Source organism: Oncorhynchus keta, chromosome 36 (assembly GCF_023373465.1).
Source record: "Oncorhynchus keta strain PuntledgeMale-10-30-2019 chromosome 36, Oket_V2, whole genome shotgun sequence".
In the NCBI taxonomy this organism is placed as follows: domain Eukaryota; kingdom Metazoa; phylum Chordata; class Actinopteri; order Salmoniformes; family Salmonidae; genus Oncorhynchus; species Oncorhynchus keta.
Genome location: NC_068456.1, coordinates 9,044,570 through 9,068,450, shown reverse-complemented (window position 1 = coordinate 9,068,450; position 23,881 = coordinate 9,044,570). Strand labels below are relative to the sequence as shown.

Sequence of the window (23,881 nt, the reverse complement as noted above, 5' to 3'; positions counted from 1 at the left end):
CAGATTTTGCAACACTTTTAGATAATCAGCTATCTGGATTCGGGTGAAGGAGAAATGGGGGAGGCTTGGGCAAGTTGCTGTGGGGGGTGCAGGGCTGTTGACCAGGGTAGGGGTAACCAGGTGGAAAGCATGGCCAGCCGTAGAAAAATGCTTATTGAATTTCTCAATTATCGTGGATTTATCGGTGGTGACAGTTTCCTAGCCTCAGTGCAGTGGGCAGATGGGACCAACACTTTACACGTTGTGTTTATATTTTTGTTCAGTGTATATACACTGCTCAAAAAATCAAGGGAACACTAAAATAACACATCCTAGATCTGAATTAATGAAATACACTTATTAAATACTTTCTTCTTTACATAGCTGAATGTGCTGACAACAAAATCACACAAAAATTATCAATGGAAATCAAATTTATCAACCCATGGAGGTCTGGGTTTGGAGTCACTCTCAAAATTAAAGTGGAAAACCACACTACAGGCTGATCCAACTTTGATGTAATGTCCTTAAAACAAGTCAAAATGAGGCTCAGTAGTGTGTGTGGCCTCCACGTGCCTGTATGACCTCCCTACAACGCCTGGGCATGCTCCTGATGAGATGGCGGATGGTCTCCTGAGGGATCTCCTCCCAGACCTGGACTAAAGCATCCGCCAACTCCTGGACAGTCTGTGGTGCAACGTGGTGTTGGTGGATGGAGCGAGACATAATGTCCCAGATGTGCTCAATTGGATTCAGGTCTGGGGAACGGGCGGGTCAGTCCATAGCATCAATGCCTTCCTCTTGCAGGAACTGCTGACACACTCCAGCCACATGAGGTATAGCATTGTCTTGCATTAGGAGGAACCCAGGGCCAACCGCACCAGCATATGGTCTCACAAGGGGTCTGAGGATCTCATCTCAGGTACTTAATGGCAGTCAGACTACCTCTGGCAAGCACATGGAGGGCTGTGCGGCCCCCCAAAGAAATGCCACCCCACACCATGACTGACCCACCGCCAAACCGGTCATGCTGGAGGATGTTGCAGGCAGCAGAACGTTCTCCACGGCGTCTCCAGACTCTGTCACGTCTGTCACATGTGCTCAGTGTGAACCTGCTTTCATCTGTGAAGAGCACAGGGCGCCAGTGGCGAATTTGTCAATCTTGGTGTTCTCTGGCAAATGCCAAACGTCCTGCACGGTGTTGGGCTGTAAGCACAACCCCCACCTGTGGACGTCGGGCCTTCATACCACCCTCATGGAGTCTGTTTCTGACCGTTTGAGCAGACACATGCACATTTGTGGCCTGTTGGAGGTCATTTTGTAGGGCTCTGGCAGTGCTACTCCTTGCACAAAGGCGGAGGTAGCGGTCCTGCTGCTGGGTTGTTGCCCTCCTACGGCCTCCTCCACGTCTCCTGATGTACTGGCCTGTCTCATGGTAGCGCCTCCATGCTCTGGACACTACGCTGACAGACACAGCAAACCTTCTTGCCACAACTCGCATTGATGTGCCATCCTGGATGTGCTGCACTACCTGAGCCACTTGTGTGGGTTGTAGAGTCCGTCTCATGCTACCACTAGAGTGAAAGCACCGCCAGCATTCAAAAGTGACCAAAACATCAGCCAGGAAGCATAGGAACTGAGAAGTGGTCTGTGGTCACCACCTGCAGAACCACTCCTTTATTGGGGGTGTCTTGCTAATTGCCTATAATTTCCACCTGTTGTCTATTCCATTTGCACAACAGCATGTGAAATTTATTGTCAATCAGTGTTGCTTCCCAAGTGGACAGTTTGATTTCACACAAGTGTGATTGACTTGGAGTTACATTGTGTTGTTTAAGTGATCCCTTTATTTTTTTGAGCACATCAATTACACTGGATTGCCCTATAGGGACCAACTCAACCAACTTTAAGAAGTTTTGGAGATCGTTCCACATGAGGCGCAAAAAAACTAAAACTAAAAACTAACTCGGTGGAGATTGAAGGAATCTAGCAGGGTCAGGTTAAAGTCAAGACACATTTTATTAAAATGGTCTGAGGCCGGGGTAAGCCGAATTAAGTTAAAATCCCCTAAAACGACTTATTCAGATGACAGAAAAGGTTTTAAAAACGTTTGAATAGTACCAAAAGCATGCACCTGTGCAGTGGGTGGGTGGTGAATCCCTGCAACATATAAATGTGTGTTTTGGCATATGGCCAAAATACAATGTATTCATGCCATTTACCATCAGTAGACAGATAAAGCCAGCCAGAGAACAAGAGAGAGTTAGAGACATTCTGATATTATGAAAATGTTTATTTTTTTTAAATCAACATAAAACACTCAACAATAAAGATGGTGTGTGTGTGTGTATGCGTGCATGAGTGTTTGAGTGTGTGTGTGTTCAGCAGTGTCCCAGGTGTAGTTGCAGCACTCCCTGTGTGTGAAGCTTCAGTAGCAGTAGGAACTCATCAGGCATGGAGTGGATGCCTTTCTTAGGGCCAACGTTGTCATAGTAATGATGGGGCAAAGGATTGTGGTTTAGATCCAGAGAGAAGGGCCAGAAACTGTAAATATGAACCTGACAGAGAGACAGGTAGAAACTTAGAGACACACAACACAAATATGCACATACACACTCACTCACTCACTCACTCACTCACTCACTCACTCACTCACTCACACCCTTACCTCTTTGCAGAGTTCCATGGCCACACTAGCCAGCATCAGCCCGGTGCTGAGGCGTCGCTCTTTTAAACCCTGCCCTTTCCACTTCCTGCCCAGATTACGCATGAAATTGGGGTTGAAGAATACCACCTTCTGATTGGGCCTCAGCGGTCGGAGGGCGTGGTAAACATCCAATGACGGTTTAGTACAGATTGTGTAGGTGAATGCCGGCAGGAGCAGGGAGGCGTTCCCATAAGCTGCGACACGATTGGCCAACGGTAGAGGGGCCTTCGTCAGGTTGCGGTAACTATGGAAACATGCAATGGTTAGCTAGCTAACTTTGTATTTTATTAGTTTAAATCTATATTCAACCACAACAGCAGCCACACTCTTGATATTGTACAAATTATTTCTTACTTATAGTTAGGCGGGACTTGTGAAGAAAAAGTCCCGACTTTAAATCTTCTTCATACTTCTTCATACTTCTTGTTAATGTGACTTGCGAAAGCAGCCACACACAATATTTTACGAATTACTTTTTACTTTTTATAGTTTTTTGTGTTCTTCTTTTCTTTAGTACGCTACTCCTCTTACACCGTTAAAGCTAGAAACGCCATATCAAATTTTAAAAAGTGCAGACTGGTCTGGAATAGTGTGCTTGCATACAACTTTTTGATACTATTTATGATTAAACTTTTATTCAACTTATTCAACTTCATCCACTTTCATGGGATTTCTTCAACATTCTAAAGCTTCCATTGTGACATCATCACTTCCTACATTCTATTCACTATAAATGCAACAATGCAACTTTTCACACAAGTCAGCTACTTTGATCACTTTGCATCAACTTGGACAAAAAGTTAGTGTGTGAAATCTTTTTTGTAACCATATTAACACCATTTTCAGTAACTTTTTCATAAACAACTGACATTTGTACCACTTTCCCAAAAGGTTAGACAAAAAAGACTACTTCTCTGATTTTCTAATCTGAAAGCAGAACAGGAATAGCTTCTACCAATCAAGAGGTAGAGCTGTTTTAGTAAACCATCAACTGCTTTCATTAACTTCTTCGATATAGGGGGCGCTCTTTTAATTTTTGGATAAAAAAACGTTCCCGTTTTAAACAAGATATTTTGTCACAAAAAGATGCTCGACTATGCATATAATTGACAGCTTTGGAAAGAAAACACTCTGACGTTTCCAAAACTGCAAAGATATTATCTGTGAGTGCCACAGAACTGATGCTACAGGCTACAGACCATGATGACATTTCAAACAGGAAATGCCCCAGATTTTGAAGGCGCTGTGTTCCAATGTCTCCTTCCTTATATGGCTGTGAATGCGCCAGGAATGAGCGTACACTTTCTGTCGTTTCCCCAAGGTGTCTGCAGCATTGTGACGTATTTGTAGGCATATCATTGGAAGATTGACCATAAGAGACTACATTTACCAGGTGCTCGCTTGGTGTCCTCCGTCGAAATTATTGCGTAATCTCCAGCTGCGTGTATTTTTCCATTTGCTTCAGAGGAGAAACCAAACTGCCACGAATGATTTATCAGCGAATAGATATGTGAAAAACACCTTGAGGATTGATTCTAAACAACGTTTGCCATGTCTCTGTCGATATTATGGAGGTAATTTGGAATAAAGGTTGGCGTTGTAATTACTGAATTTTCGGGGGATTTTCTTAGCCAAACGTGATGAACAAAACGGACCGATTTCTCCTACACAAATAATATTTTTGGAAAAACTGAACATTTGCTATCTAACTGAGTCTCCTCATTGAAAACATCCGAAGTTCTTCAAAGGTAAATTATTTTATTTGAATGCTTTTCTTGTTTTCGTGAAAATGTTGCCTGCTGAATCCTAGGCTTAATGCTATGCTAGCTATCAATACTCTTACACAAATGCTTGTGTAGCTATGGTTGAAAAGCATATTTTGACAATCTGAGATGACAGTGTTGTTAACAAAAGGCTAAGCTTGTGAGTGAATATATTTCTTTCATTTCATTAGCGATTTTCATGAATAGTTAACGTTGCGTTATGGTAATGAGCTTGAGGCTATGATTACGCTCCCGGATACGGGATTGCTCGACGCAAGAAGTTAAAGATGCAGTAAGTTATGCCAGAAGTGCTCCAAATTCCAATAATAGTACATCACGTTTTGAAGTTCACTTTACTTGCTATGTCTAGCAACACTATCATCAATCTAGCAAAAGTTTTGTGGCAGTATTTATTTCGTTTCGAAGCACAAACATTTGTTAGCATGTTTCTCTCACTGGCTAGAGCCATGGAGGGAGCAGGTCTGCCAAGGCAACTGCAGGGTGGGTGCCTAGTAACAATAAAGTGCAATAAAATGGCGGCGGAAGAAATGGCAGCAGTTTTACGGGCGCCCAACCAATTGTGCTATTATGTGTTTTTTTTGCACGTTATTTGTAACTTATTTTGTACATAATGTTTCTGCAACAGTACCTTACGACAAAAAAGAGCTTCTGGATATCAGGACAGAAATCACTCACCTCGGATTAGACACAGATTTTTTTTTTCAACAAGCAAGACGCACTGGACATTCTCCGAACACCCGACAGGGCCCACATTCCCGTTATTTGCAAGAGGAAGCGACGCAGGTACAGAGGACAAAGAGCCGGATGCCTGGTCAGGACCCGGAGAAGGCGACTGGGAAAGCTGCCATTACCGTCAATACTACTCGCCAACGTGCAATCATTGGACAATAAACTAGACAAGGTACAATCACGAATATCCTACCAACGGGACATCAAAAACTGTAATATCCTATGTTTCACGGAATCGTGGCTGAATGACGACATGGATATTCAGCTAGCGGGATATACGCTGCACCGGCAAGATAGTACAGCACACTCCGGTAAGACGAGGGGGGGCGGTCTGTGCATATTTGTAAGCAACAGCTGGTGCACAAAATCGAAGGAAGTCTTTAGATTTTGCTCGCCTGGGGTAGAGTATATTGTGATAAATTGCAGGACACAATACTTGCCTAGAGAGTTTTCAACTATACTTATACTTTTCATGGCTGTTTAATTTCCACCACAGACAGATGCTGACACTAAGACCGCACTCAGTTAGCTGTATAAGGAAATAAGCAAACAGGAAACCACTCGTCCAGAGGTGGCGCTCCTAGTGACCGGAGACTTTAATGCAGGGAAACTTAAATCAGTTCTACCAAATTTCTATCTACATGTTAAATTCCTACATTTCAAAGTAACTCTCAACTCAAATACTATACTATTGTATTTATCATAGTGGTTCAAGAGCAGTGGGGAAATGTGAGGGCCTTTTAGAGACCTAAGGATAAATAAAATGTCTCTATATTGTACAATAAAATGTCATCTTAGTTTTCTATTTCATCTTTTCAATAATCCGGATTTCAGATTTCATCTCTTCAGTTTGTGTTGGAAAGAGAAAGATTATTACTCAAGAAAAACATATCCAATCATGGATATTCTTTGGTGGTCTCTGGGTAGAAAAATGTAGCTAGCTCAGCCAGCCATTGGCTAGGCCTTCAGAAGCTGGACAGAAGGCCTCTGCCATTCAAATCCAATCAAATGTATTTGTACAGACCTTTTTACATCAGCAGATGTCACAAAGTGCTCTTACAGAACACATCATAAAACCGCAAAGAGCACAGTGGCTAGGAAAAAATCCCTAGAAAGGCAGGAACCTAGGAATAAACCTAGAGAGGAACCAGGCTCTGAGGGGTGGGCAGTCCTCTTCTGGCTGTGCCAGGGGGAGATTATAAGAGTACATAGCCATTAAGGCCAGATCGTTCTTCAATATTTTCAAACGTTCATAGATGACCAGCAGGGTCAAATAATAATCAGTGGTTGTAGAGGGTGCAACTGGTCAGCACATTCAACTGTATTAGAGCAGAATTCTGGAGTGACAGTGTAATGAACCAATCACATTTTGATTTGCAATGGGTGGGACCGTTTAAAATAAAAGTGATTTGTCCATGGCCTTCTCAAAGACACACACACCTCACTAATGAGAACTCAAGAGCAAAGGAACAGTGGCAGTTTTCCCACGCTAGTAACAAGCTTGTGTTGTGGTCGTGCGACAACGGCGACGGCAGCTGCAGCCGTTGTCATCAACTTCAAGGTGGATGCGGTTGCTAATTTGTTAGCATGACCGTGTTCAAGATGAACTTACAGACTTAGTTTTCAAATGGTCATCATCTGGTGAGTGGCACTGTTTTTTTTTATTGCAGCTTGCTTGCTGTAGCTGTCTCTGAAAATAAATGAGTCTGAAACATTGATGCATTTTCTTTATATCACTGGTTCGTGTGATGAATGTGATTAACAATTTGCAATTGGAAGTAATAGCTGGTTTGTCATTTTGGAAATTAAATGGTTGTGTTTTTTTGTACTGTTATGATTGGGGCCTACTGGAGTGAATGGATGGGCTTGCTTATTCTTTAACATTATTGGATGCTGCGTGTGTCTGCCGTCTATCTGCCGGGTCTATGTGCTCGACCAAAACTGCACTCTCTTTCAGTGGAGTGCACAGGTATTATGGTCGCTGTCCTTTCAGCACCAATAGCCTGTCACTTTTTTTGTGACACTGTTGTTGTCGCTATTAGTGAGAGTGGTGTTAGGCTACCATAGGTTGTGTAAACAGTGTTTTTTTTGTGTGTTTTTTTTTTGCTGTTCGCATTATTTTATGCTGTGTGTCACGTTTGTGTCCGTGTCGGTTTTGTCTCTGTGTGAGCGACTGCTCGAAGCGTGTCCAGCCTGTTTGATTCATTCATAATGTCATCAAAAAGCATTACTCCTCCTTCACTACAACTAGAATGGTCCGACTACAGAAGATGCAACACAGGTTATTGGAAGATTTTTGGTACATCTACAGTATAGTCACGGTCCGCCACTATTCAGGAGAAACATTAAAACATAATAATATGCCCCATCAACATTAGTCAACTGTAGAGAAAACCATCAAATTGCTGAAATAAGTCAATGAAATCATTGATGAGAGTCAGATTAACTGATCACTAAAATAGCAGTGCAGATGGCACTCTTTTTCTAAATGCAGAGATGCATTATAGGTAATGAATGTGTAGGGGACTTTTGAGAATGATACAGACTTTGTGGTGCAGCAGAAAGATAAGTGAAACTCAAATCCAGAAGTTGCGAGTTCAGTGATGGGGTCATATTTATTGAAAAGTCATTATTAAGTACTCATGTTAAATGTTATCATATTGCCCATTTTTTTGGTTGTTGATTTATTTATTTTGTCATATTATAATTGGTGAAATATTTTTGACACAATTTTAGCTGTACTACCTCCCGCTTACCTTAAAACCCCTTTAATGACATTACATACAATGATTTGGGACATCTGGGACCATCACATGACATCCTAATGGCTGGTAAAACAAATGTTTTGAGAATGTCTTACAAACGTCCTAACATGTTCCTTGATGACGTCCTGGTAACTTACAGGGAACTACAAAAAGGTCACCCAGATAACCATCGCGTGACGTCCTGAGAATGCCCTATAAAACTCTTACATGGTCCTGATCAGTGATGTCTTCGTAACTACACAAATGTTATCCCTTAACGTCAGTGGGGTAACATCTCGCCAAAACCCTAAGAATTCCACTGACTTCTGACTTATAGTTACTTAGCCTTGCTTCACAAGACCATTCCAGATATTCAACTACTTCTACTATTAGGTCTACCACCACACTCACTACTACCATATCAGGGGTCTCCAACTTCTACTAGCATGGGAGCTACTTTTAAAAAATGAAACAACTCGTGACCGACAATTTTTTTTCGAGCTTTCAAAAAGGCACATTTTCCAACTCTTCCCCGGGTCCTTAGTGTACAAGAGAAAGTACACGGGAATGTTCCGTTTTAATGTGCCGGTCTTGCGATGGTTCTGTACTGCTGCTGCTCATTTCATGGCAAAGTTAGCAAATTACAAATAATAGATACAAATGACATACTTACTCATGATCTACTTCTGCCAGGTAAGCCTACTTGAAGTTAACATTTGCTTGAGAAGGTGTTGGGGAAAGTATTTCTGTCAACCTACAAGATAGTTATCACATCAACTGGCTACACATGGAGGGATAGACAAACGTGCGCACCACACAGACAGACAGGGGCAATATTGTGTTAGGTTAGGCTTTTTAAGCCAATAGTGCATAACCAGTGGTGGGATAATGTCAAGAGGGAGGGGAAGAGAAAGAAAGAAAAAAGCGTGAGCGTGCTGTATTTCTGATACAGTATATATCCACAAGTATATAAAACAAGTACTATATCGACATAACCTGAAAGGCCGCTCAGCAAGGAAGAAGGCACTGCTCCAAAGCCACCATTAAAAAAAGCCAGACTACGGTTTGCAACTGCACATGGGGACAAAGATTGTACTTTTTGGAGAAATGTCCTCTGGTCTGATGAAAGACAAATAGAACTGTTTGGCCATAATGACCATCGTTATGTTTGGAGGAAAAAGGGGGAGGCTAGCAAGCCGAAGAACACCATCCCAGCCATGAAGCACGGGGGTGGCAGCATCGTGTTGTGGGGGTGCTTTGCTGCAGGAGAGACTGGTGCACTTCACAAAATAGATGGCATCATGGGGACGGAAAATGATGTGAATATATTCAAGCAACATCTCAAGACATCAGTCAGGGAGATGAAGCTTGGTCAAAAGAACACGTACTTTCAGAATTGTTTGGCAACCTACTCATAGGTGGGCTGCGAGCTACTGGTAGCTCACAATCGACCTGTTTGAGACCCCTGCAATATATACTACCACTACTTCTACTACTTCTTCTTATATTACTGCTGCTGATACTACTACTACTACTACAGTTTTTTTTTTACTTTAAACTTCAGACAACTATAAAAATGATTTTGGCCAGCGGAAACAACACACAATTTTTCTTCATGGAAGATTACCTTCTAGTTAGCTTTATTATGATCCCAATTGGTCTCTCTTCCTTTCCTCCCTCTCTCTCTGTCCTCTCCAGAAGAGAACGACAGCTAACTCTCATTGAAGCCACAAAGTTCAATGCTGACCCCAGTAGTGCAGGCATTGTTTTCAGGAAACAGGTTCCCCTTTAAAAGTGAATGGGGAAATGGTAATATTTGTGTACATATTTTTTTCAAGACAATCGTGGTACCAATAATTGCTTCTATTACACAGATTTATTTTTAAATTGCACACAGAAGAAGTTATAAGGATAATTCAGTGGCTACTGGCAACCTACAGTACCCAGACGACCTTGAACTTGAGATACTCAATGAGAGGGTGCAGCACTGAGCTAGCCTGCAACGTCACTTCCTGGAGTAGCTCAAACTGTGCATGTTATGTCTACATAAGTTTCCCCCCTGAGACATCATCTTAGAAGCTAAAAGCGAAACTCTTGGCTTCAAGTGTGCTATTGAGTCTTCAATTAGGAATGAATGGGGCCATGTGATTGTTGGCTTTGTCCATTCATATAGTGAGTCATTGGTCCCCTTCCTCTCTATCTCTCTCTCTCACCTTCTGATCTGACTGGGGTTGATGGTCATCAGGTGGGTTTTGTTCCCTACATCCTTACTGTTGGTGACCGGACCCAGGTTAAACCTAGAGAGAGTGAGAGAGGAGGGAGGTGAGAGAGAGAGTGTAGAGAGAAAGAGAGGGGGAGGGGAGAGGAGGGAAGGAGAGAGAGAGGAGACAGGGAGAGAAAGGGGGAGAGGGGGAGAGAGAAGTGAAGTGAGGGAGGAGAGAGAAAGAGAGAGATGTTGTTGAGGATGATGGGGGTGGTGATGATGGTGATGGTGATAATGATGAAGGTTACCTGATGATGTAATCAGCACGGTCTATCTCTGCTCCACAGCTGTTGTTCTGCAGGATTCCTCCACTTCCCACCACGGCACAATGACCCAACAAACCATTGCTCCAAGGTAAGTCCTTTGCCAGCATGCTGTGTAGTTTCTTGTCAACCGTTTTAAATAGCTTTTGGTTGGTCTCATAGTGGATCTTTTGGCCAGACTTAGTGTTCTGATTGGTCAGGATCATCTCACCTGTAGCATTACAACAGGAACGTAAGATCACCCTGGGATAGGAGAGGAGAGAGGAGGGAGGGAGAGCAGGAGAGGGATAGAGAGCGAGAGAGATGAGATGGTCAAACTCACTAGTGCCCATTTTCAATTGGCCATATTAAAACTGTTTAATTTGATCCTGAGTGTAGGTTATTTCCCTGACATCTGGAATCAAGGACTCAAAAGCCCAATCTTTAACCTCTTGAACCTATAGGGGCGCTGTGTCATTATTGGATAAAAAGACGTGCCCGTTTTAAGCGCAATATTTTGTCACGAAAAGATGCTCGACTATGCATGGCAGTGGTCACCAAACTACGGCCCGCGGGCCGGATACGGCCCGTCAGCACATTTGGCCCGGCCCTCTGAACAATACCAGAGACGCTATCGAATTTTTTTCCTATTTGGCCTCCAGAAAAAAAATCCTAGGCCCGGCCCTGTCAAAGAGAGAACGGAATAATGGCGAAAAGGTTAGGTAAGAGAAAAATGGATTCAGAATGCAGGGTATTTAACCTGCAGTGGACAAACGATTATTTTTTTGTTCAATGCAAAGAAAAGGCTGTTTGTCTCATCTGTCAAGACACGGTGGCGGTATTCAAAGAATACAATCTTCGCCGACACTATGAATCCCGTCACAAAGACAAGTACGATAGCTTGCAAGGCCAAATACGAGCAGACAAACTCTCAAAGCTAAAAAGTGGACTACTATCTCAGCAGAATACATTTGTACGCCAAGCTCAGCTGAACCAGGCATCCGTTCGGGCCAGCTTTCGGGTTGCTAAACTGATAGCAAGAAGCGGTAAGCCTTTCACTGACGGAGAGTTTGTTAAGAAATGTATGGATGCTGTCGCGGAGGAGGTGTGTCCCGAGAAGAAAGATGCATTTAATGCCGTAAGTCTGTCGGCGAGTACAATCACCAGACGCGTTGAAGAAATCAAAACAAAACGGTCCCAGAGCTGATCGACCCAGAATGGAAATGGCACCTCGCATTTTTAACAGACGTGACAGAAATACTTAACAGCCTTAACTACAGCCTAACCCTACAAGGCGAGGGGAAACTCATTTGCGACATGTATTCACACAAAGAAGCATTTGAGGTGAAATTAGCGCTGCTTTTGGAACAAGTGAAAAAGCGCAACTTCGTCCATCTTCCTGCTACGCAAAACCTGTCGACAGAGAACCCAGCAGTCCCGTTCCCAGCTGAAAAGTGCGTGGAAGCACTGGAAATGCTGAAGGCGGAGTTCGGTGTGCGATTCAGTGAACTACATGTTCATGCAAAAGAAATCCGTCTTTTTCAGAACCCCTTTGTTGCCGACATTGATGAAGCCCAGCCTTCATATCAGTTTGAGTTGGCTGAGTTACAGAACTGTGATGTTCTGAAAGACTCATTCAAGCCCAACAGTCTCATTGACTTCTATGCCGCCCTCCCAAACGACACATATCCAAGCATCAAAAAACACACAATGAAAATGTCCACAGTTTTTGGCAGCACGTATATATCTGCGAGAAAACCTTTTCTCGCATGAAACTGCTGAAAACCCCGATGAGATCAAGATTGACAGATGAACATTTGCATCAGTGCTTGAGACTGGCTGTAACTAGAATGGAACCTGATATTCAACTTCTCACCAGCCAGATGCAGGCCCACAGTTCACACTGATGAACATACATAGAGGTAAGCTCACTTTTCTGACTTGAATGAGTCATTCTGAGCATAAACAAATATAATCATAATAAAATCTACTGGGATAAAATCCATCTTTACAACCATACTGGTAGTGAAATGTATTGTGCTGTGTAGGTGCTGTATCACTTAGTTCAGTTTCTCAACCTGCTTCTTTTGTGGTTTTCACAAGGAAGTTGATGAGAGAGAGCTGCAAACAGCGGTGTCTACAAGCCTACTGGAACCTACAAAAGGATTATAAGGAAGGAACACAATAACTTTAAGAGACTGCTCATATGTGTCAGAGAGATTCTGCTCTGACAACTGAGCTGAACTTTTATCTGTTAAGATTGTGCATGGCACGACAGAAAGTTAATGTTCCATGGCTTTTTTTTCTATGAAGAACCCAGAGAGAGTTATTTAGTTATTATTTATTTCCTGTTTTTTCTGTGAAGAACTCAGAGAGGGTTATTTAGTTATTATTTATTTCATTAATAGTGTTATTATTTGTTTCCTGACTTTTTTTCTGTAAAGAACCTGGAAAGGGTTATTTGGTTATGTGTGGCTTTCTGGAAAACAATCAATTTTTTAAGCTCCCCTACGATCGTCACACTTTTTCTGTTACAAACTGACACCGGCCCCCCATCAGAGAAGGGAAAAGTTATGTGGCCCTCACAGGAAAAAGTTTGGGGACCCCTGATGCATGGAATTGACAGCCTTGGAAAGACACAACTCTGACGTCTCCAAAACTGCAAAGATATTATCTGTGCGTGCCCCAGAACTAATGCAACAGGCGAAACCAAGATGATGTTTCATACAGGAAATGCCCCGGATTCTGAAGGCGCTGTGTTCCAATGTCTCCTTATATGGCTGTGAATGCGCCAGGAATGAGCCTGCGCTTTCTGTATATTCCCCGAGGTGTCTGAAGCATTGTGACGTGTTTGCATATCATTGGAAGATTGACCATAAGAGACTACATTTACCTGGTGTCCCGCCCGGTGTCCTGTGTGCGTAATCAGTAAGTCCATGCGCGTTCCATTTCTTCAGAATTGAAAGTAAACTGCCAGGATGGATTTTATCGTCGATAGATATGTGAAAAACACCTTGAGGATTGATTCTAAACATTGTTTACCATGTTTCTGTCGATATTATGGTGTTAATTTGGAAAAAAGTTAGCGTTTTAATTACTTTTTTTTTTCCTTACCCAAACGCGATGAACAAAACGGAGCGATTAGTCGACACAAATAATATTTTTTGTAAAAACGGAACATTTGCTATCTAACAGAGTCTCCTCATTGAAAACATCTGAAGTTCTTCAAAGGTAAATTATTTTATTTGAATGCTTTTATGGTTTTTGTGGAAAATGTTGCATGCTGAATGCTAACGCTAAATGCTACATTCGCCATCAATACTGTTACACAAATGCTTGTTTTGCAATGGTTGAGAAGCATATTTTGAAAATCTGAGATGACAGTGTTGTTAACAAAAGGCTAAGCTTGAGAGCAAATAGATTAATTTCATTTCATTTGCGATTTTCATGAATAGTTAACGTTGCGTTATGGTAATGAGCTTAAGGCTGTAGTCACAATACCGGATCCGGGATGGCTCGACGCAAGAAGTTAAGAACGGAGACAAATTTGACCCTAACATCAAAACAGACATTTGTGTGAACAGTAACTTGGGGAAGGTTTTCTGTAGTATTATAAATGTAAGAGTTCTAAACTTCCTTAATAGGCACAATGTCTTGAGTAAAAACCAAATTGGATTTATACCAAAACATCATATGACCGATCATATCTGCACCCTACACACCCGGATAGAGAAACATGTCAACCAAAATAATAACAAAATGTACACTTGCTTCATCGACTTCCAAAAAGCATTTGATTCTATTTGGCCTACAGGACTGTTCTACAAAGTTATTGAAAGTGGTGTACGGGGTAAAACATATGTCATAATTAAATCAATGGCAATACGTGCAGCATCAACATTGGCAAGAAAATAACAGTATTCTTTAACCAGAGGCGAGGCTTTCGCCAGGGTTGCAATCTGAGCCCTGCACTCTTCAATATTTTCGCAGATGAGCAGGCATCTTTAAAAGTGCTTTCCTCACCATCTTAAATAATAACGTTTTGGGTCACTGCAAAGTCTGTGGAGAATAAGAGCACCTCCTCCCAGCTGCCCACTGCACTGAGGCTAGGAAACACTGTCACCACCGATAAATGTATGATAATCGATCATTTCAATAAGCATTTTTCTACGGCTGGCCATGCTTTCCACCTGGCTACCCCTACCCCAGGTAACAGCTCTGCAGCACCTACAGCAACTTGCTCAAGCCCCCCCGCTTCTCCTTCACCCAAATCCAAACAGCCGATGTTCTGAAAGACCTGCAAAATCTGGATCCCTTCAGATCAGCTGGGCTAGACAATCTGGACCATCTCTTTCTAAAATTTTCCGTCTGAATTGTTGCAACCCCTATTACTAGCCTATTCAACCTCTCTTTTGAATCGTCTGAGATCACCAAAGGGGAGACACTCTAGACCCAAACTGTTATAGACCTATATCCATCCTGCCCTGCCTTTCTAAAATCTTCGAAAGCCAAGTTAACAAACAGATCACCGACCATTTAGAATTCAACCGTACCTTCTCCACTATGCAATCTGGTTTCCGAGCTGGTCATGGGTGCACCTCTGCCATGCTCAAGGTCCTAAACGATATCATAACCACCATCGATAAAAGACAGTACTGTGCAGCCATCTTCATCGACCTGGCCAAGGCTTTCGACTCTGTCAATCATCGCATTCTTATCGGCAGACTCAATAGCCTTGGTTTCTGAAATGACTGCTGCGCCTGGTTCACCAACTACTTCTCTGATAGAGTTCAGTGTGTCAAATCAGAGTGCCTGATGTCCGGACCTCTGGCAGTCTCTAAGGGGGTGCTACAGGGTTCAATTCTTGGGCTGACTCTTTTCTCTGTATATATCAATGATGTTGCCCTTGCTGCTGGTGATTCTTTGATCCACCTCTACGCAGACAACACCATTCTATATTCATCTGGCCCTTCTTTGGACACTGTGTTAAAAAACCTCCAAACAAGCTTCAATGCCATACAACACTCCTTCCATGGCCTCCAACTGCTTTTAATGATAGTAAAACTAAATGCATGCTCTTCAACCAATTGCTGCCCGCACCCGCCCGTCTGACTAGCATCACTACTCTGGACGGTTCTGACTTAGAATATGTGGAAACCTACAAATACCTAGGAGTCTGGTTAGACTGTTAATTTTCCTTCCAGACTCACATTAAGTATCTCCAATCCGAAACGAAATCTAGAATCGGCTTCCTGTTTCGCAACAAAGCCTCCTTCACTCATGCTGCCAAACATACCCTCATTAAACTGACTATCCTACCGATCCTTGACTTCGGTAATGTAATTTACAAAATAGCCTCCAACACTCTACTCAGCAAACTGGATGTAATTCTATCACAATGCCATCCATTTTGTCACCAAAAAAACCCATACACACCCACCACTGTGACCTGTATGCTCTCGTTGGCTGGCCCTCGCTAAACATTCGTCGCCAAACCCACTGGCTCCAGGTCATCTACAAGTTTTTGCTAGGTAAAACCCTGCCTTATCTCAGCTCACTGGTCACTATAGCAACACCCACCCATAGCACTTGCTCCAGCAGGTATATTTCAATGGTCATCCCCAAAGCCAACACTGACTTTGGCTACCTTTCCTTCCAGTTCTCTGCTGCCAATGACTGGAACGAATTGCAAAAATCACTGAAGCTGGAGACCTACTGTTGAAGTTGAACGTTTACATACACTTAGGTTGGAGTCACTAAAACTTGTTTTTCAACCACTCCACACATTTCTTTTTAACAAACTATAGTTTTGGCATGTCGGTTAGGACATCGACTTTGTGCATGACACAAGTCATTTTTCCAACAATTGTTTACAGACAGATTATTTCACTTATAATTCACTGTATTCAGTGGGTCAGAATTTTACATATACTAAAACAAATTGTAGACCTCCACAAGTCTGGTTCATCCTTGGGAGCAATTTCCAAATGCCTGAAGGTACCACATTTATCTGTACAAACAATAATACGCAAGTATAAACACAATGGGACCATGCAGCTGTCATACAGCTCAGGATGGAGACGCGTTCTGTCTCCTAGAGATGAACGTACTTTGGTGCGATAAGTGCAAATCAATCCCAGAACAACAGCAAAGGACATTGTGAAGATGTTGGAGGAAACAGGTACAAAAGTATCTACAGTGGGGAGAACAACTATTTGATAAACTGCCGATTTTGCAGGTTTTCCAAATTACAAAGCATGTAGTCTGTCATTTTTATCAAAGGTACACTTCAACTGTGAGAGACGGAATCTAAAAAAAAAATCCAGACAATCACATTGTATGATTTTTAAGGAATTAATTTGCATTTTATTGCATGACATAAGTATTCGATCACCTACCAACCAGGAAGAATTCCGGCTCTCACAGACCTTTTAGCCCTCCTGTTCTCCACATTAACTGCACCTGTTTGAACTTTATACCTGTATAAAAGATACCTGTCCACACACTCAATCAAACAGACTCTAACCTCTCCACAATGGCCAAGACCAGAGAGCTGTATAAAGACATCAGGGATAAAATTGTAGACCTGCACAAGGCTGGGATGGGCTACAGGACAGTAGGCAAGCAGCTTGGTGAGAAGGCAACAACTGTTGGCGCAATATACCATACCATATCATTAACAAGCCCTGCAATACCAATAGCTGAACAAAGAAAAGAGTCCACTCATCCAGCTTGTCCTGGGACTGAATTCACAAACCTGTTCTACTAACACACCGAAGACTCAGGACCAGAACATCCGATCAATCAGAACAAACCAAATTGCAACACAGTCAAAACAAAACTACATTACTTATTGGGAAACACGAGCACAAAGCAAAATGGAGTGTTATCTGGCCCTAACTCAACAGTACACTGTGGCAAACTGTTTGACCATGGTTACTGATCAAAACCTTAGAAAAACCTTGACAAAGTACAGGCTCAGTGAGCACAGCCTTTCCATTGAGAAGCCACAAGAAAACATGGCTCCCTGTATACAGGAAAGGCAACCACTACAAACACTACACCACAGCAGAACCCGAGACAGAGCTGCATTTCCTGACAAAATTAAAAAAATATAAAACAATTAGAGGGTGTAATTTCCCCTTATTCAAGGTTTCAAAGACCTTTCTGATGAGGATAGGCTACCCGTCCTATTGGGGGAGGACGCAGAGAGCTGTGGTTTGGCAGTGCACTACATTGCTGCCTGCCATAAAATGAGGGACACTGTCCGAGAAGACCAACCAACCTACACATGTCCTTTATGCTTATTGTTATTGTTAAATGTATGGTTATTTTGACCTTTGGTTATTGTTGTTACTGTTGTCCCGTTGACAATATTGATTATTATTATTAATTATGTTCATATTTTTAAACGTCCAAAGTAAGCTTTGGCAATATGGTCACTGAATTGAATTGAACTGAGAGAGATATGGAATGAAACAAATCGGTTCTAGAGAATGGATGACAATATGTAAACAGGTACTGAGCAATGTCTATCAGACATTACCGACAAAGCTCAGAGAGAGACGTGATCAGACATTATCTTTAGAGCACAAATAGAGAGAGACGTGATCAGACATTATCTTTAGAGCACAAATAGAGAGAGACGTGTTCAGACATTATCTTTAGAGCACAAATAGAGAGAGACGTGATCAGACATTATCTTTAGAGCACAAATAGAGAGAGACGTGATCAGACATTATCTTTAGAGCACAAATAGAGAGAGACGTGATCATGCATTATCTTTAGAGCACAAATAGAGAGAGACGTGATCATGCATTATCTTTAGAGCACAAATAGAGAGAGACGTGATCAGACATTATCTTTAGAGCACAAATAGAGAGAGACGTGATCAGACATTGCCTGTAGATCTCAGATAGGCTACAGTGATCAAACATTACCTGTAGAGTTCTCTCTGGGTGATGTTGGGTCTGTGAGGGCAGTTCATCAACTGTCTAACGTCCATTATTAGAGTACTCGTGTTGATACTTTAGAGAGGGAGAGTGAGGAGTGGGGAGCGAGAGTGAGGAGGGGGGAGAATGAGGGGGAGAAAAACAAAGAAAGAAAGAAAGAAGAGAAACAAACAAAGTGTGAGCGTGTTGTATTTCTGATATATTTTACGGTTAAAATACACTACCGGTCCAAAGTTTAAGAACACCTACTCATTCAATGTTTTTTCTTTATTTTTACTATTTTCTACATTGTGGAATGATTGTGAAGAAATAAACACTATGAAATAACACATATTTTCACGACTGCTTCCACTCTACCTCTCTGGCGCTCGAGGGCTGCCCTTCATTACGCACACCTGTCACCATCATTACACGCAACAGCGCTCATTGGACTCACCTGGACTCCTTCCCTTTGTTGATTTCCCCATCTATAACTGTCTGATACCCCGTTTGTTCCCTGTATCAGCATTAATGTCCTTATGTGTTCATGTCCAAACGCTGTCCTGTCCGGTTCCATGTCTGTTGGTAATTAAATGTTCACTCCCTGTACCTGCTTCTCGTCTGCCAGCGTCGACCCTCACACATATCGAATCATGTAGAAACCAAAAGAGTGTTAAAGAAATCAAAATGTATTTTAGATTTGAGATTCTTCAAATAGCCACCCATTGCCTTGATGACAGCTTTGCACACTTGACATTCTCTCAGCCAGCTTCATGAGGTAGTCACCTGGAATGCATATCAATTAACAGGTGTGCCTTCTTAAAAGTTAATTTGTGGAATTGTTTCATTCTTCATGCATTTGAGCCAATCACTTGTGTTTTGACAAGGTAGGGGGTTAAAGTCCATATTATGGCAAGAACAGCTCAAATAAGCTAAGAGAATCAACAGTCCATCATTACTTTAAAACATGAAGGTCAGTCAATGCGGAAAATTTCAAGAACTTTTCAAGTTTCTTCAAGTGCACTCACCAAAACCATCACGTGCTATGATGAAACTGGCTTTCATGAGGACTGCCACAGGAAGGGAAGACCCAGAGTTACCTCTGTTGCAGAGGATACGTTCCAATCAGCCCCAGATGAACATGAATGGCCCGGTTGGAATGCTATTCGGTCTGTATGATCATAACATCCTGAAGATTGATTCTGCACTTAGTTTGACCAGTTTCGTCGACCTGTAATATGTAATTTGGAAGTTTTGATGCAAAGTTATCCTGGACCAGAAGTCATTTTTTGGGCATTTGAGCTGAAAGTGGTAGCAAATGCTGCTACTTGGACACTAGAATTGAACATTATGAAACAAAACTATTTATTGTTGAACTAGGACTCCTTGCACTACATTCTGATGGAAGATCATCAAAGGTAAGGGAATATATATGTTGTAATTTTGTATTTCCTCCGGACATTTTGGAGAATTTTCTGAACATGGCGTCAATGTAAACCGAGATTTATGGATATAAAATGCATATTATCGAACAAAACATAAATTTACTGTGTAACATGTCATATGACTGTCATCTGATGAAGATTTTCAAGAGGTTAGTGAATGTTTTTTTTTTTTATCCTGCTTTTGTCAATTTATATTTTGCTGGACAAAATGGCTACGTTTTTTCTTTGTGTTGGTGGTGGTCTAACATAAATATATGCTGTGTTTTCGCCGTAAAACATTTAAAAAATCTGACACGCTGGGTAGATGAACAAGGTGCTTATCTTTCATTTGAGGTATTGGACTTGTTAATGTGTGGAGGTTAAATATTTCTAAGAATACTTTTGCATTCCCTACGCCAACGTTTCAGCTGAACGGGAGGGGGAAACCCTCGCCTCAACCAGCATGGCTAACACAGCATTCTGCAACGATACGCCATCAAATCTGGTTTGGGCTTAGTGGGACTATCATTTGTTTTTCAACAGGACAATGACCCAACACACCTCCAGGCTGTATAAGGGCTATTTTACCAAGAAGGAGAGTGATGGAGTGCTGCATCAGATGACCTGGCATCCACAATCCCCTAACCTCAATCAAATTGAGATGGTTTGGGAGGAGTCGGACCGCAGATTGAAGGAAAAGCAGCCAACAAGACAGGTGGAAAAGCCTTCCAGGTGAAGCTGGTTGAGAGAATGCCAAGAATATATATATATATATATATTGAAGAATCTCAAATATAAAATATATTTTGATTTGTTTAACACTTTTTTGGTTACTACATTATTCCGTATGTGTTATTGAACTACAATGTAGAAAATAGTAAAAAAATAAAGAAAAACCCTTGAATGAGTAGTTGTTCTTAAACTGTGGACCGGTAGTGTATATCAGACAGAAATAATGTTCCTCTTCGAGTGTGTGGTGTGTGTTTGTGTGTTAACTTACGTCTTGGCTGAAGTGAGAGTGAGAAACTTGAGTCTCAGTCTGTTACAGAGAAGAGCTGCATAGTGGTCAAACCCACCACTCCTGACACACACACACACACACACACACACACACACACACACACACACACACACACACACACACACACACACACACACACACACACACACACACACACACACACACACACACACACACACACACAGTTCATATGGTGTTTCACAAAACACTTCCACAAATAGCCACTGTTGTGTAAATGCCAGTTGAAAAGTACCAGTGGCCTACCAAAAGTACCAGTTGAAAAGTACCAGTGGCCTACCAAAAGTACCAGTTGAAAAGTATCAGTGGCCTACCAAAAGTACCAGTTGAAAAGTACCAGTGGCCTAACCTTTGCCCCAAGTCATAGCAGGTCCACTGAGGCCATGGCTTCAGTGACATTACAACCGGGCCGTAGAGGTGGAAGCATAAAAGCCTGAGCCTTCTTGGTAAAACACCGTGGTAAGTCCTTACTCAAGAGTGTTCGAGAAAATACCACTTACATCTGAAATTTGCCCCATAGTTAATTTGATTAATCACATAAAATAAAGAAACATACCTTTTGTGGTAGTATATCCTTATGAGTGTGACAGACAGCAGAGAAGTAGAGCATAACAGAATGAATAGAACCAGATATATACTATAACGCATGATGCCAACTGCCACAATAACCAGTCAACCATTCATCACCATCTAGTTCCTTCTCACTCCCAAGTTGGTGATCTACAGAATGAGGTGCTTAATCCTCGTAGATATAGATTTTCTATAATGAACAAGACATCTGTCGCCTAATACATAGATTTTAAATGTATTTTGCATTTAAGGCACAGACACGAACATGAAGTATAACACTATCAGACCAACAGAAAGAGGGAGAGGAGAGGGGCGGGGATTGTGAGCAATAGAGAGGGAGAAGAGAGAGAGAGAGTGAAAGAGATGTTCTTTGTGTTTTTGATAACACTCGTCAAACATTAACCTGAACAACAGGTAGAGGCAGAGGAGATACCTATCATAGACATCTCCCAACTGACGCTTGACATACCACCTACGCCACCTCCAGTGGTAGAAACAACCAGCTGAGAGAGTAATAGGATACGGCATGTGTCAAAATTATTGATTGCTGACCTTATGGCCTGATGACGTGTACATGTCTGAATATGCCCCCCTGTTCCTGTGTTCACGTGTTAGAGGGTGTGTGTTATTTTGTAGCTTTATGTTATGCTTTGAAGTAGGCCTGTTGTTTGATGTCTAGGGGAGTTGGTTGAACTGGGGAGGGTGGTGTTTGAGTGTTTGAACTTTTGGGGCCCGTACATGTCCCCCCACCCCCCCAGTTTTATCTCCCTTATGGTTGTTATCTATGAAGCAGGAATGTCCAGGCTTGTGTATCTGGGGCCTAGGCTTTATAGATGTCCAGAACAAGCCATTTTTTAAGACCTGAATATTAAACATCTAAAATATGTCTACAAGGGGAATTCTCGGAGTGCTCTGTAGCTCATGTCACGAACCCAACGCCAAAAGCTTGGAGGATATTTTGGTAGAGGCTCCCGAATGTTTTAACGGATTTCTGTGTACAAGCGAGGGCCATATTTCGTACATATTCAACCCGGAGGAATCTACGGTTAAGATATTCACAGACAGCGTGTCCCAGCCCTTTTATCGTGCAGAACCCGAGCCTTTTTCTCCAGCACTAAGGAGGCTTAAAATAAGGCTAGCTTTGTGTCAAATGGAACGTGCCCTGAGTGCTTCAAGGCTGCCAGGATATGCGTTGGAAGAACAAGTCTGTGGACGCCAGGATCTAATGGCTCTGAGAGTCACTTCCATGGGGTATACCCCGGACTCCAGAGTGACAATTTTAGCATGTGAACAATTTGACAGGTCAAATGCTACGAAAACGGTCAGTTCATATGTATCCTCCAAAGCATGCAAGGATGTACATTTTTTTCAAATAATGTTCAGTTTTAAATGGCGCGATTACCACATTTTCCGAACCCTGATGAATAAGCAGGACAGTCTTTTCGAAAATCGTGAACAATTACGGCGATGGCCGAGGTTATCGTTGAGACATACCCCGGAACAACAACAAGTTCGAAGGCGGATCTTTCCCTGGCAGGAAAGTGGACAGAGCTTCGACGGAGCGCGGAAAAGACTTTGTGATGGGGAATTGGAAACGGATAATGTTCAGGGCTAACAGGACCCCTATATCCGTAAGAAATAGTTAAAATAAATGTTGAATTATAACGTGTGTTAAAATGTAGGTGTTAATTTTTGAAAATGTATACCCCCCATTTAACTAAGGGGTAGCGCTCTTTTCTCTCAAGCTAGGGTCTGGCGCAGACAACTGTAAGATCTGAAAAAAAACATGTATTATTTTATAGTCTATTCCTACATGGGTATGTTATGAACATTACGTTTTATTAAAGTTTGTAATAATGTACAAAGACCTGCATCCAAGGTTTTTTTATTTTTACATAAAACACGTGTGCTGCATGTTTAAATATTATTCAAATGTGTTACTTAATTCAAACATGTCTTAAAGGTTGTACGAAATATTTTGGAATTCAATAAAAGGAATGTTTAAAAACGGTATCTCACCCTTTAACTATGGGAACAGCCTATTTCACAACGTCTTCCAGCTCTGTCGAGAAGTAAAATAGAATCAGAGTGTTTGGGTGTGTGGGAGTGGTCTTGAGGTGTAGCAACAGGCGTGTGTGTGTGTGTGTGGTTGTGTGGTTGTGTGTGTGTGTTACATAAATCCTAAAATTGGGGGGTTTCAACCAGGGGTCCCAGAACTCTTATCTGTAGAGAATCGTTTGAAACCAAGGTTTACATTATCCCCCATATGGCCTGTCAAGATATAGGCCTACAGCCCGGGTTAAACACTGATATCTAATCAACACACAGGGATTCTAGCAAACCCAATGCAGACAGAACGGTACTTTGAATTCAAAGCCTTTTGGGGGGTTCTAAAACAGACATACAGGGGTGGGGTGTAGCATACATCTCTCAAAAAAACTAATTCCGTACTTTTAGATAGTTAGGGAC

General features: G+C 42.0%; 1 protein-coding gene across 3 annotated transcripts; it reads right to left on the bottom strand.

Annotated features, from left to right (window-relative positions):
• Positions 1-2,251: 2,251 nt before the first annotated feature.
• LOC118369571 (alpha-2,8-sialyltransferase 8F-like) lies at positions 2,252-21,751 on the bottom strand. Of its 3 annotated transcripts, none has more exons than XM_052498420.1 (7): positions 21,399-21,750; positions 20,804-20,884; positions 18,389-18,475; positions 10,455-10,712; positions 10,157-10,240; positions 2,648-2,930; positions 2,252-2,537 (listed from the first exon to the last, which is right to left on the bottom strand). In XM_052498420.1, the coding sequence occupies exons 1-7, from the start codon at positions 21,488-21,490 to the stop codon at positions 2,361-2,363; spliced, it is 1,062 nt and encodes a 353-aa protein (XP_052354380.1). In that variant the 5' UTR covers positions 21,491-21,750; the 3' UTR covers positions 2,252-2,360. The 3 variants fall into 3 exon arrangements, with proteins under 3 accessions (XP_052354380.1, XP_052354381.1, XP_035609952.1); XM_052498421.1 differs by having other exon boundaries at positions 20,804-20,881; XM_035754059.2 differs by lacking the exon at positions 20,804-20,884 and having other exon boundaries at positions 21,399-21,751.
• Between the last annotated feature and the right edge of the window lie 2,130 nt (positions 21,752-23,881).